At 41.5% G+C, this 14,713-nt stretch overlaps 1 protein-coding gene across 4 annotated transcripts in view; it reads left to right on the top strand.

Annotated features, from left to right (window-relative positions):
- PLXNB2 (plexin B2) overlaps window positions 1-14,713 on the top strand; it is a 262,685-nt gene that overhangs the window by 210,826 nt on the left and 37,146 nt on the right. For all 4 annotated transcript variants that reach the window (XM_030014280.2, XM_030014278.2, XM_030014281.1 and 1 more), the window contains 2 exons: window positions 317-465; window positions 3,471-3,579. In XM_030014280.2, coding sequence (XP_029870140.1) covers window positions 317-465; window positions 3,471-3,579 — 258 coding nt within the window. The remainder of the gene's footprint in view (window positions 1-316; window positions 466-3,470; window positions 3,580-14,713) is intronic.

Below are 14,713 nucleotides of genomic sequence, written 5' to 3'. Positions count from 1 at the left end.
GATCCATTTGCTTTTCAAAATCACAGTGCTTTAGTGGAAGAAGCAAACTCTGTTCTGAGTAAACACTAGGCAAGAGTTTTGTACATAACAGTCTGCCACAGGAGACACGAGATCTGCAGCTGATGAATACTGGTTCTGAGCTAACAGATGATTAATTAACATTAAAAAGTTACATAGCGTGGTTTTGTGTGGGTCCTACAAGAAACGTCTTTTGCTTTTCAAGTGTGGGTAAGTCAAAGTAGCTTCAAATAATATGGAAGAGCAACACGGTCACTGCAGTATTTAATTTTGCGTTTTTTTACTCATGCAAACACAGATTGAGCCAAAAACTGGACCACTAAGTGGTGGAATTCTTTTGACCATAATGGGATCTAATTTGGGAATAAAAGCAGAAGATGTAAAAAATATAACGGTGGCAGACAAGGAATGTCTTTTCAAAGAGGAATTCTACTCTGTTTCCACAAGGTAATTGCTGGATATTTTTCACAAGATTTTAGAAGAAAAAAGGAACTTCTGTACATTTTTGGGAGAAGATGATCTTCCTGTGGTAATAAAAGGTTATCAATAGAAGAAAGAACTAGTGCAATATACCTGCAATATTTCATAGTAACATGTCTGAGTATTTAAAATTGTTGTAGATTCTAATACACCAACAAATTTACAATAGCGTACTACCATCCTACTTTTGATTGATTGATATGTTTTTCCTCATTTGTCTGAAAAGCTTTCATAAACTATTACTGCAGATATCTCAAGACTATTTATTTGTTTTTAAATTAAAGGCATCATAGGTGTGCATCTAGTCATTAAAATCTTTGCTAAATCTGAACCACAGTGCAGCCAAACATACAAGGTTTATGGGAAAGTAAACAAAGCAAGAGGAAGCTTAAATCTTTTTGTTTTAGTCCAGCCACAAAGTTACTTTCCTGGGGGCAGGGAGGGAGCCCGGAGTTTTGCTTTAGCTTTAGATGAGTAAGTTTCATCACAGAGCCAACAAGTCCATGGATGCTGAATTGCCTAAGCAGGTTGGTAGATGTTTTGCGGATTACTTGTCACACTCTTAAGCAATGCCAAAAATTAAAACAAAGTGCCTAAATTCTTCTAGGTATCTAGGTGTTTACTACAGATTATATCAAGCATCTAATTTCAAGAGGGAAATACCCTTCTGATATTAGCTGATAAAAAGCATAGCATAAAGTTTCAGTAGTAATATTATGAGTAATGACATATTTTAAGCAGTGTGATTTTTCTTTCATTCAGTTTTGATATTTAAAGGTGCAGTTGAAACCTTGGCTTTCTTTCCCTTCAGTTAATTTAAAGTGTAATACAGTGACTTTTTGCTATTTCTGTGGCATGTTTTGAAAGGGATTTTGAAGATACCTAAGTGATTTTTTTAGCTTTTGAAAAATGTTTAGCTTTAGTCAGTTAGTGGGTCAGGCATTTAGAAGCTTCACAGGCCCCTAGGATTTATGAATATGTATTTAGCTGTATATCTCTTACTGCTTCCCAAATCCATTGCCATCACTCTTGCGTTTACATGTGCATCACCATCCACAAAATGCCCAACTCTTTTACAGTCATCTTTTCTCATTCCCTATTTTCAGTGTTTGCAAAAGCTGCACTGAATTGCAGCATAGCCTTGCAAGAATTTCCCCAGCCTCTTGGCTTTTTCTAAAGCTTTTTGATATTTTTAAATACATGGAAAGGAGCCAGAACTGACATGACTGGTTCCTTGCATCATAGCAACATTACTGGTTTCCTAAGCTCTGCCAGTGTGGTAATGGGTGAGAACAAATGCAACGTGCATAATGGCATTTATCAACAAATTAGGGGGTTTTGAAGGATGTTCTCCATTAGAGAAGCCTTGAAAAAGAAGTTATTCAAAATCTCCAAATAGATATTTGTAATTTTCTGTCTTTATCTTCCTCCATTCTTTTGTTTTATTATTACCTTCTTCTATTTAATTTAATTTAAAAAAAAAAAAAAAGTAAGTGCCTAGTCTTGCTCCCCTATCCTTCTGCAATAAAAAGCTAGTCATTTTTAGGAGACAGTTGCTCCCATGGGCAGGAGAGCAGCAAGATTTAAGGCACTTAAGGGTGCTTTCTGGCTCTGTGGTGATTTAATTGTTGGCCTTGGAGAAGTCATGTTCTCATTCTTTGTAGTTTTCCATTTGTAACATGGGGGAAGGGAGGCAATGCCTTCGCTGGGGAGGGGAGGGAGGGGACTTTTCTCAATTAAAATCCCTGCTAACCACTCTACGGCGTTTCCTCCACGCACACCCCCCAGCCCTGGCCCCTGACTGCTTTCCCTAGCTTGACATATGGTAGAAATTTTTCCAAAGGCACCATTTCCTGTTTCTGCCTGACAAGAAGATACAACTTCCAAGAATACAGTAGAGAGATGATGAGGAACAGACTCAGGCAGCCATACACATGCCAGGACATGCAAGAATTTAGAGAATTTTGTCCATTTGCCAGTACCCAGGCACAAAAGTCTGGAGTGATCTGCAGAGGGACTTGACAATCCTTTTATTATAAGTCCCGATTTAAGTAGATTATACCCAGTAATTTGGGGTTGTTGTGGTGGGTTTTTTTCTGTTTGAGGGTTTTTTTTAAGCAGTCGTGCACTGCTTGAGGAAGAATAGCAATAATCCCGGAGAGAAAGAGCGGAGGAAATGAGCAGTGATCCTCGGGGTGTGTCCTATATGAAACTGTCTGCCTGCACAGGCTGCAAACATTATATACCTCCTTATCTAACTGTATTATCAGCTCTCCATTAAGCATTTGTCCCAGTTTTCAAGTGTGTCAAATCCTTATTGCATTTTCATGCTTGTATTCTGTGGATCACCTGTTTGAAATAAAAGTATAAACATACTAGCTATCACTCAGCAGCAGTGTTAGTTAAGGCAGTGTTTTTTCAGCCAGTGTTCCTTGACCTCTGATTTTGCGTGGGTTATCTGAGGATTTATTTTCAGAGAACAGTAATTCTAAAGCGATTTTGATCGTAGGTGTGAAAATACAGTAGTTTAAAGCTGAAAGATAGCAGGATGCCCAACAAAAGTATCAGCAGCTAAAACACAAAGTTATAAGATAGCTGATGGTCTGACTCTTACATCAGGGGGCATGGCGGGGGTCCTTCATTTTTTTAACATCATAAGGTCCAGTGAAAACCTTGTGTAGGAAAAGTTAATCTCTGACTTCTGGGCTGAATTTGAGTATTCTGTAGAAAGCACCTCTACTAATGGACTGCTAAAGTAGCTGTTGTGTACAGTGTTCAGGTTTCAGTACTTTAGATAGGAGATTAAACTATTGTTGGGTGTTTTTGCTGGGAATCTGAGGCAGCGTTCAAGTACCTTGTGTAGGTTACAGCGAAGCTAGTGCTTTTGCTGGCAGTGTGTGGTAGCTCACATTCATTGCACTGGTATTGCAGCTGCTACTTCTAACAGATAAACTTATGTTCTTTCTTGCTAGGATTGTATGTCAAGTTGGATCGATGAATGAACCAAAACAAGGTCAAGTTGAAGTTAACATCAACGGAAAATTAGGTAAATCACCAAGTGAAGTGCTGTTTACATACCAGGTAAGTGCATTTTTTTCAGAGACCTGTTTTATACCTTGTGCATGACTTAAGTTAGAAGTTTACCTGTTAAGCACAGAGTAGATTATGTTTGCCTTACAAACTTTGTTTCATCAATAGCACTGTCATTTAAGTACGTTAGAAAACACTTAACTTGTGCATTTCTTTATACAAAGGGTGTACCAAAAATCTGTTCTGATCAATAGATCCAGAGTCTCAAAATAGGATGATGTTGTTTGCAATTCAAGTTACAAAGATATGGTAGAAAAGAAACTGTAATAAACTTATTCAGTAGTCACATAATATCTCTTAAGCATCACTATTGAATAAAAAAAATCAGCACTGCAAAAGATTAGGTATTATTTAGACACACAGTTGGTGCACTATTTTAATCACAGTGTTTAGTCTAGCCAATGTTCTTAATTACAAGAATGGATGCAGAACAGCTGAAGAATATGTAATGAAGGTACATTAATTTTTTAATAATTTATTTCATTCAGAATTACAGCATGCAGAGTCACAGACAGTGTGATGTGTGTTCATATTACACATGTGCTTTGTTTTCAGTGTCACTATGAAGGAGAATTTCGTTTGTGTCTTAATTGCTTTACCCTAAATGTGACCCTAGGTTATAGCTGGTCTAGCCTGTGGTTTTAGCAGCAAGTAGCTTTATGTGTATCTATGAGGTCTTCAAAATTTGTAAAAGCCTGTGATAGTTGAGAGGTTTAAATAATATCTGTCCTCATATTGATACTTAAAATTACACCTATAAACTGTAAACCTGTAAAACATTAAGGGTGGGTTAGGCTTTTATCTTCTCCTGTATTTAAATTTCTGTCTCATTGATTCTTGATATCTTGTGAGAAGGAAAGGAAAGGAGTTGGCAGTAAACTGTGGAATAAGTCAAGAATGACATTCAACTGAGAAGAGACTGTTCTTGGTTTTGCAAAACAGGCCAGAAGTGTTTTTTCTATAATTTCCAATCAAATACCTCCTCTCCCTGGTGATATCTCTGCAAAACCCACCCTTTTTGCTTGAAAATGTCCTCTGTTCCTTTGTGGAAATGTAGGTTGTAATTAAGTCTTTCTTCGCCAATCTCATTCATCTTAACCAGAGAACAACAATATAATCTCCTGTGTTTATGTGTTTGTGGTCTCTAGGACAGAGGTCTCTAGGACGGAGGCTATGACAGTAAACCCTACATGAGATGAGATTTTGACATGAACCCATTGCGTTAGGTACATTTACACCAGTTCTCCTATGCTTCTCCTGTGTGTAAAGATTCTCCCATGGTTTGCATGAAAACCACATGAAGATGTTATGGAGTGTGTTGAAATGTAATCTGAAGCCCCCGTGTAGGCTTGGAAGCCTGTCTGTGAACTTGTTCTGTTGTGATTCCTGCTCAGCCCATCTGGGAGACGAGATAAGCAGCCACCGCATTTGGCTACTTAAGGGAAAGATTCTTGATCGCCCATCAGTGAGGTGCTAGGAGAAGCCACTCTGCACAGGCGTCATCCAGGTGGATGTTTTCCTGCAAGTCCAAGATTCCCTCTGTGCCAATCTCTGCCTGCATTGAGGTTACTGAAATATCAGATTGTCGCGTCCCAAAGTTGGAGCGACTCAGGTTCGCGGATTTCCTTTGTCAGAATTAAGGTGAAACGACACCAGGGGAGTTCAAACAACAATCAACATTTATTCAACCTAGATAACCTTGCCCAAGTACAAGTGAACTTATCAATATGAACCTTGCAACATGTCATTAAGCCGCTGTTTGAGAAGGGAGGTGTAGAAAAAGAAATGGAAAAAGGAACATGAAATGTATCAGAAGGAGAGCCCTCCCATTGAGTCACGAGGTTCAGAGCAGACCCCCTTGCTTTCTGGATTCCTTCTCAAAGAGGAGCCCAGGGGCAGCTGGATCCACTCCTAGTCTCAGACTTGGTCAATGGTTTATGTTTAAAAGGATGAGGTGTAGGGACTGTGGAAAAGAGAGAATGAAAAGAGGGAGAGAGAGAAAGAGAGAAAGAGAGAAAGAAAGAAAGAAAGAAAGAAAGAAAGAAAGAAAGAAAGAGAAGGAAAGGGTTTCACCAGTCCTGGGTCCAGCATTGGTCCAGCCAGCGTAGAGATCCAGTTCCAAAGGGTGCGCACTGAGAACTCGTTCTCCCTTCTTTTATAGCGTGTTAGTCGATGGTCTCGACATGCGCAGTCCCATTCCCGGGGTTCTCTGGAATCGGTCGGAGAGCTTTGGGGGAGGTTCATCGCAGAGTTGCCTCTCTTTTTCTGCTGGCATGACCGCTTAAGATAGAAGCACAGTCCCATCCTCCGTGGGGCCTCCTCTTCCAGGCGCATATGCTGTACTCCTTCTCCTGGTCACTTAAGATAAGGAATTGTGGCTTTGGAGAAGCGCGGTCCCACCCTCCGGGGGGCCCTCTCCTCCGGCCACATTGTCCTGTTCACAAAACTCCAGCACTTTTACAGAGGCCATTTTCTCCACCAAAGTTCTTTAACGAATGCTTGAGACATTGACTATAATTTGTCAGACCGTCACACAGATACCTAAGCTAACTGCTGATAAAGAGCATTTTTATTTACTACAAAAATCTTTCCATGGGGACTCTATTTACAAAATGCAAATCAATGGCAAGTAATACAGTTTATGCCTTAAACTGGTGAAATTGGTTTCTATTTTCATTTCTCTCTGTTCCACGAGAAAATGAAACCAACTGTTGACTGCAGCACGATTAAAGTCAGTACAGGGGCATTGCGTTCACGCGCACCTCTACAAGTGTAACACGAGAGCTTTTAGCATGAGAACAGACAGTCAGAGCAGACAACCGTGTCAGCTGATGTTGTCTTAAAAGCTACGGTCTTGTTTCACTGCTGTTTTCAGGCAGTTCTTTGGTGACTTCTTTCAGCAGACATGCGAAATCTGTGCTTTAAAACCTCGCCTATTCAGTATATATAAAGGAAAGAAAATACTCTTCTTTCCAAGAGCCTTCTTAAAATACATTTTCTGTTATGTATTTCCCCCTTTCTTTGGCACATTGTCTGGCTACCCTTCTGCTGGTAATTATCACTGTTTTTGCAGGGTGTGGCAGCACAGGGCACAAGTGCAAAGCAGTGCACAAGGAGACAGTGCAGCTGCTCAGCCTGGTGTGTCTGTGGACACTGGAGGTGTCACCATACTCCCCACTGTCTCAGCCGCGTACATGTGACTAGCGTCTATCACCAAAAGCACATAGTTATCAAGTAGATTGGACATAAGAAAGAATTTTTTTAGGAGGGTGGTGAGACACTGGAACAGGTTGCCCAGAGAAGTTATGGCTGCCCCATTATTGGAAGTGTCCAAGGCCAGGTTGGATGGGGCTTTGAGCAACCTGGTCTAGTGAAAGATGTCCCTGCCCATGGCAGGGGGTTGGACTAGATGATCTTTGAAGGTCGCTTCCAACCCAAAGGATTCCATGATTCTATAAGTACTACTACATTTGGTCTCAACAATAAGATGCATTTTTAAAGCTGGATTGATGAGTATCAGCAGTCAGCACAACTTGGGGCTCAGACTCGTGCTTCTGCCCTGTCTGCCAGCACAGCACATTTCTAAGCTGAGGAATACATGAGACCTTCATTAAATGGGTCGAAAGTCAAGTTAAAAGGGAAGCCATAGTTTCAATTTAAAATGAGTTCTGAACTAAAATGCCCTGGTCCACAAGAGTCTGTGCTGTGCAGTAAACATCTCATCTATATTTTCTGCGTAACAGGGGAGGAAAGCGCTATTTCTCCCTACCCATCACGATTTCTCTATCCAACCTGAGTGCTGTTTAAGTCCAGCCATTCCAGTGAAATGAAATTCTGGTAACCCAGTCCTCCTCTACTGACATTTCTGTTGTTTCACTATAAGCAGGAGCAGACAATAACCATTCTCCTGTTTAGTGAAATAGAAATGAAATGATGCTAAATTTTAATATCCAGCTATGCAGTACATCTGGAGCACTGACAGCTTGCTGGTCTCTAAGCAGGTGGAGCAGTAACATGGCTAAAGGCCAGTCCTGCTTTTTCGTTTGTTGTTAACTTTATCTGATTTGCTTGTTACTATGACAGGGAGAAGCAGTATCAAAGGAAGGAGTTAAGCTTTTCGTAGGTACCTGGCCCAGATTTGCTGATCCCACACAAGCGTGATTCCTTTCTCAGAATACCTCGTCTTCAGACTCGAGCCACCAGAACAAGAGTTTGCAGCTGGTTCTGGGATCTCCAACATCTATTTGCAAGAGCAATTCTCTGAGTTTTAGGCTGTGCAGGTTGAAAAAACTATATTGTTTCAGAAAGCTCAAATTCATGTAAGATGGTGAAATTAGAGGTAGAACTTTGCAAAGTGTAATACATTTCTGAGGTGCTGAAGGTAGTTGTCCTGGTTTCAGCTGGGATAGAGTTAATTGTCTTCCTAGTAGCTGGTGCTATGTTTTGAGTTCAGTATGCGAAGAATGTTGATAGCACTGATGTTTTCAGTTGTTGCTCAGTAGTGTTTAGCCTAAAGTCAAGGATTTTTCAGCTTCTCATGCCCAGCCAGCGAGAAAGCTGGAGGGGCACAAGAAGTTGGCACAGGACAGATCCAGGGCAGCTGACCCAAACTGGCCAACGGGGTATTCCATACTGTGTGACACCACATCTAGTATAGGAACTGGGGGGAGTGGGGGCAGGGGATCACCACTTGAGGACTAACTGGGTGTCGGTTGGCGGGTGGTGAGCGATTGCACTGCGCATCATTTGTACATTCCAATCCTTTTATTATTACTGTTGTCATTTTATTAGTGTTATCATCATCATTATTAGTTTCTTCTTTTCTGTTCTATTAAACCATTCTTATCTCAACCCACGAGTTTTACTTCTTTTCCCAATTTTCTCCCCCATCCCACTGGGTTGGGGGGAGTGAGTGAGCAGCTGCGTGGTGCTTACTTGCTGGCTGGGGTTAAACCACAACAGTATTTCAGGGACTGGCTTGGAAATAATGACTTTTAGTAAATCAGGAAGTCTGTTTACCTAAACAAGATGAGATGAATAACCAAAAAGAGGAAGAGTCTGATCTGAAAACAAACATGAACTTGACTATTGACCATACTGGAAGTTTGAAGGTGAACCTGAACAGCACAGTTAGATTTAACAAGGTGCACTCTTCCACCTTAATCTAATCCCAACAGTTTCCTCATACCTCCATCCATCCCCTGCTTTCCTTCTTGATGTTTGAAGCAATTGCTTTGGGAGCTCTCACCAGTGCAGTGCCATTAGTGCCACAAGGCTTTTGTGGAGGGTTTTAGCTCACTCTTTGATTTTTCTCCCTGAATCTTTACCTCAACATATGCATTTTACACTGTAGTTGGGGGGTTTGGGTGGGTTTGGGGGGGGGGGGGGGGTATGACATGCTTGTTGCCATTACAATTGATGCTGATAAACCACACATCCACAGCAGTCTGGAGTTGCTTCCAGAGGATCTTATTTTATTCCTGAGTCCTGGAGCACATCTTGTTTATGTGTCAGCCTGCATAGGGGCCAGGAGAACTCCTGGGTAGCTGAGAGTTTCAGTGAAGTTGGCCTTTCCTCGTGTGGATATTATTAGACTTAATTCTCTATCATCTGAGCTATGCATTTACATAAGTTTCCCACAATCCAGTGCTCATTGTTCTGCTTGAAAGCTGCCAGTGAACACTGGCTGTATGATAACGCAGACTTTCCAGTCATGCATGCTTCCATTTCTCCATCAAACCTGTCAGCAAGGCTCTGTGGTCTTTTCAGAAAATCATGTGTTGTCTGCCTCATGATAAAAAGATGTTGCTTGCAGTCCAAAAAATTAGTTGTTTAAAGTACCAACGCTTTGCACAAGCATCCCATCCACAGCAGACAGCACACAACATGCATTGCCAGGCAAATGCTCTGCCTGGACACCTGGAGTGGCTGGAAGCATTTGACCAGCTCACATGGTGTAAGGTTTCGACAAAGCAGCCCCAGAAAGGCAGGACTCCACTCACTTCTCTGCTGTTGCAGAAATAACCCAGGAACTGAAGCCTGGCTTTTGTTAATGGCTGCTGTGACGAGGCGAGCTGGTGGGTCAGGTCAGCCACTGCGGTGAACACCAGGCTGCCAAGAGTGCGCAATGGAAATTCTCTGGTTGAATATCCTGTGAGTGGGTGGCTTGTCTGAAGAAACAAGAGGCAGGCTCCCTTGAGTCTGAGAAAGGAGGGAAATGGAGGGGGAAAGAGCAGTTCCTAATGAGTTGTGTGCCCCATTCAGAAGCCTAATTTAGTTCCTGCAGTTACCTTTATAGTCCATGAAATGATATTTTGACCTCCAAGAAGGTGGCCAGTGTCTACAGCACTTCATGGGCTATGCCTTTAATGCCTTTAATTTTTGTGTGCTTTATATGCAAGGGTTGGCAGAATAATTAGGCTTTCAGTGCAGGGCAGATAATTCTGGTAACAAATTAGTTGTTTTACAGACCTGCTTCAAGAGCCAAAACTTATTGCAGCTGGGACCGGGATGGGGAAAGGGAAAGGTTGCTTGTGGAGGAAAGGATGGATGAGGTAAATGCAGAGCAATAACGTGATCTGTACATTTGTGAAAATCTTATCCACGTGTGTGTGCATTGCTGTCAGGTCCTTGACACAGCATCCCTGTGCTCTTGTTGTGTGGAAGCACAAAAGCCCATTCCTACTTGTGAATATGTGCACTTGCATTAAAGGCAAACCCCCAGTCGGAGGTCACCACCTACAGGAGCTGGCAGAAGGGTGCTTAGGTGGCTTTGCCATTTGCTGCCCATTATGTCCATTTGAACACATCCATCTGTTGCTGGCTTCCCCTTGTTCTGCAGCTGGCATCTCTCACAGCATCACGGGGATATACTCTGCCACCATCCTCTTTTCCCTCCCCAGTTGTCTCTCTGCTTGTGGTCTGGCATGGTTGCATTTTCTCCAGCATCCCCCTCGGAAGCATAGACTTCATGCCAAGGTTTCTTTGCATCTCGGTTAGGCTCCCCTCCTCAGTTGCCTTCCAACTGTTCCTGAATTTCTGGCCCCTCTTGTGATCCACCGGTAGCCTCCTTGGTGTTTGGTTTCTCTCTTCCATTTTCGGCATTAGTGAACCATTTTTATCTCAGTGGTGTAGTTCTTGGGCTAGAAACTGCCTACCAAAGATGAATCTTATAGTAGATAGTATCCCTATTTACAGACTCATGCCCAGGAATATAAGAAGTTGAGGATGTGCTTGGTAACAGACAAGTGGAAAAGTAGAGAAATGGAAAAAGAAGACATGTAGACCCTAGGTGGTGCTCCATAGGAGTGCACTCCTCTTGTTATTGAATGCTGTGCAAGGGACCAGAAGTGAGCTGGCTGGACATGACAGTGTAAACCAGGAAAGCTGCAAAGCAAACAAACCAAGTGAAAAAGGGCATGAATCAGCCTGACAGATCAGATCACAAATGCAAGTCGAGTCAGTGAAAAAGGGACTGGGGGAATGGCCCTGTTTTGCACCTTCATATCTTTAATGGGAAAATTGCGAAGAAGCTGGATAAAAAAAGAAAAGGAGAATAGAAGTAACCCCACTGTTAGCCAGGTAAAAGTTGTGTTTTGATTTGACACCAGCAGACCACAGAGATCTAAAATGCTGGGAGCTCTCTGAAAGCATTTTCAGCCTGTAAAAGGTATCTTTTACTAAAACGGTAATCAGAAACCCAAAGAACTAAGAAATCACCTTCCTAACTGTGCAAAAAGACTAACTGCAAGTCATAAAATATTAAAGATTAAAAAGTTCATTCTAGATTAATAAACAGGATGAAAAAGTCTAAGAGCTGAAATGCAAATGCTCAGAGGGTCTGCAGTAGCTGTGTAAGAGCAGCAGTCATGTACATTGCTAATAACTAAGTTCACATCTAAATGTGATTATAAGTGGAGCAGACATGGAAATAATTTACCCTCTGGCACACAGAAAGTATGAAACTACAATGAAAAATATATCAGCATTTCTGTGAACAGATCTGTAAGTAGGAGGCAAAGGATACAAACAGACCAAGCAAAGGAAAGACTTCTGTCTGCAATGGAGAAAACAGGACACTGGAAAATGGCCTGAATATGAAGTTATGTACATACTTGGGCCAGTGCAGGCTGGTTTGCTAGTTTTTTTTTTTTTTTTCTGGTACCTCTGCGCTGACAAAGCACAGAGCACCTCAGAGGACAGACTGTTGCAAGACTGTGACATTACTATGAGGCGAAACCAAAAAACATAATTTGTGAAGCTCAGCTTAGTCCCTGATGCAAAGATAGGGCAGTGGCATACAGGAATGCAAACACCATGTAAGGGAATTCATTGGTATTACAAAGAGACTAAATTAATTTGCTACCAAACAAACTAGCACATGTGGAACATGATGTACCACAAGCAATGTACAAGGACTTAGAAACTGTCATTGTCTCATTATTTCAAATTGGAGCAGATAACCGCTGCTTTCAGGTAAACTGTATCAATAGGATGGGCACCGACCACGGTCATAAAACAGAAGAGGTAACCTATTCGTAGTGTTATTATCCTTCCAGCAAAGCTGCCTAATGGTTATCAAAGCACTGGGAAAACTGCTTATCAGTTCAGGAGTACTAACCCAGCAGTCTGGTACAACACAGGAAAGTTGGGTTGCAGGTGGACTTTGAGACCTCTAGCTCAACATTATTACACCTAAGTAGGATTTAAGGAAGGTTTGTATGTAAGATACATAAAATGTTCATATTTCCCATGACTGACAAGCTACAGTCTGCTCAGACATACAAGCAAGAAACCCTGTCGAGATCAAATTACTTTATTTTTTCAGGATAAACCATGCAGTAGAGAGCAAGCTACACCTATTGACAATTTGGACTACATGATCGTTATAGGTCCCTTCCAACTGAACTCAACTCCTCTTCTCCTCTTCTTCTCTTCTCTTCTCTTCTCTTCTCTTCTCTTCTCTTCTCTTCTCTTCTCTTCTCTTCTCTTCTCTTCTCTTTTCTCTTCTCTATAGCATAGCTGTGGATGTGCATATGTTTTACCAAAACTGGAAATCCACTTCCTACAAACACAGGGCATGATCGTGAGAGTGTAAGGCAGTGGGGAGTCCCGGCAGTGGGAATTCCCTCTGCTGGGAGATAGCTTACCAGACTTGGCAAGAAACAGGCCACTGAACAACTGACAGACGTCGGAACAGGCTTTTTTAACTAGGCTATCAAAAAACCCACATAACAAGGTAACCTGTTGTTGCAGAAAATATTTGTGCTCAAACATTAAACTAGCTGGAAGGCATGAACACTATTTGCCCAGTGACAAAAGGAGTAGTAGAGAGCACTGAAACCTGAAAGAACATTCCTCCAGTTCAAGCAAAATAGGAAAAAGACTGAAATATATATGAATTATGATTTTCTAGACTTTAAGGAATTATAAAACAAGGGTTAAATTAATGTTTGCAGGGTTGTTTAAATTTTACTGTGTCCATGAGAAAAGAAGTATTGCCAAGTCCTCACAAGGGCTGACGTTTTCCAGAAGAATTATTACAAGACTGCTACAAATTCCATATAGGACACATAATCAAGTGTTCTGCTTACCATCATAATTACACTGAGCACTGCAGTGTGATGTTATAGTGGTGCACTCTGCTGCAATGTTATAGAAAGTGTGACATCCCCCAGGCACCTTCTGACTGAGTGAACAAAGATCCCAAGGTGCAGAGGGCTGAAAATGAAAGCAGGGTATTTATTATGAAGGCAGGCGTACTTCTGATTCAGAGTCTGAAATGAGAAAAGGGCAGAAACAAGGAGAGAAAAAATCCTTAAGGGGATTTTGAAAAGATGACATCACTGATCTCACAGCACTTGAGGTCCTGGATTTATCAGTGCTGTTTGTAATGATTGAACATTCAGTATTGCTTGGAGTTGAGTCCGAATTAAAGGGTTTGGTAAAAGCAGCATGTTTATTATACATCAAACAGGGTTTGCCATGAAGGATTTACCCTTTGCCCCTCATTTTCCTCTGCAAGGAGAAGGAATCTCATGCAAGGCTGTGGTAAACAACATAGAGCTGTGGGTTAGGTGCAGCTCTGCTAGACTGTGTAAGATAAGACTGTGTAAGATAAGACTAGACCTGGCAGCTTCCAAGGGTCTGAACCTCTCTGTCCCACTGGTGAGTGCCATGTCAGCTGTGGGAAGTGGCTGCCTTCTCCTTAGGTAACACAATTCCTGTTGAAGGCTTGTACCACCACTGGTGGTAGTTTTACAAATTATCTTGCATTCAGCAAAATATCATTCTCCAGCTGATCCTGTCTACCTAATTGTATTTTTGAAAAATGCTTTCTGATTGAGCATTTGGATAAACTAATTTTTAATTTATTGGTACTCTTAAGAAGACCGCCAGGTGGGCCAGTGTAGCTTTGCTCTTTGAGCTATCCATTAATATTTTAGAAGAGCACTAAAACTTGCTCATAGCACATTGGTTTTGGAATAAAATGGTTATTAAAATTGTGAAAATTCTTGATAATTTAACTTAACTTAGTTTTTCTGGCACATCCTTAAGAGGAAGGGAAAGGGGGAAAACGTGAAACAGAAAATAGCAAGTTAAAATTAATCAAATCATTTTCCTGACAAGTTTACACTAACAAACTCTTACTATACAATGCTTTGTCTTAGCAGTCATACTGAAGCATTCCTCTGCACACAGACCACAGTTCAGCTTCTCCTTATTAGATCATCTTTATGAAGCGTCCACATTATTTGGTCTCTGGAGAGCTCTTGGTATTTGCAAAATTACTTTAAATATGTTAAATATGAATACTTTGAATTAAGCTGTTTTAAAATACTCCTTTGAGGAACTGCTGCAAGACCAGTGATTAAAGAGAAAAGAAGGGTTAAAGTACTCCACCTGTTCCGTAGCTGCTACCTGCCTTCACTCCCAGAGTGGTTCTTGACCTCGGTTTTCCATTCAGCGTGAAATGCAGCCGAGATGTGCCGAGTCCGTGGTGCGGCTGTGCCGTGGATAGGGTGAGGTGTGGGTGGCACGTTCTCTCATCCGGCGTAGCTGTGCGTTAACTTCCAGCAGAGTCAGATTCTTGCTAAGACAAAAAAAAGTTCTGGGGAAAACAGAA

The sequence above is a fragment of the Aquila chrysaetos genome, chromosome 5 (genome assembly GCF_900496995.4).
Source record: "Aquila chrysaetos chrysaetos chromosome 5, bAquChr1.4, whole genome shotgun sequence".
Classification (NCBI taxonomy): domain Eukaryota; kingdom Metazoa; phylum Chordata; class Aves; order Accipitriformes; family Accipitridae; genus Aquila; species Aquila chrysaetos.
Note: the sequence above shows the minus strand (reverse complement) of the source record. Positions and strands in the feature narration are given on the sequence as shown.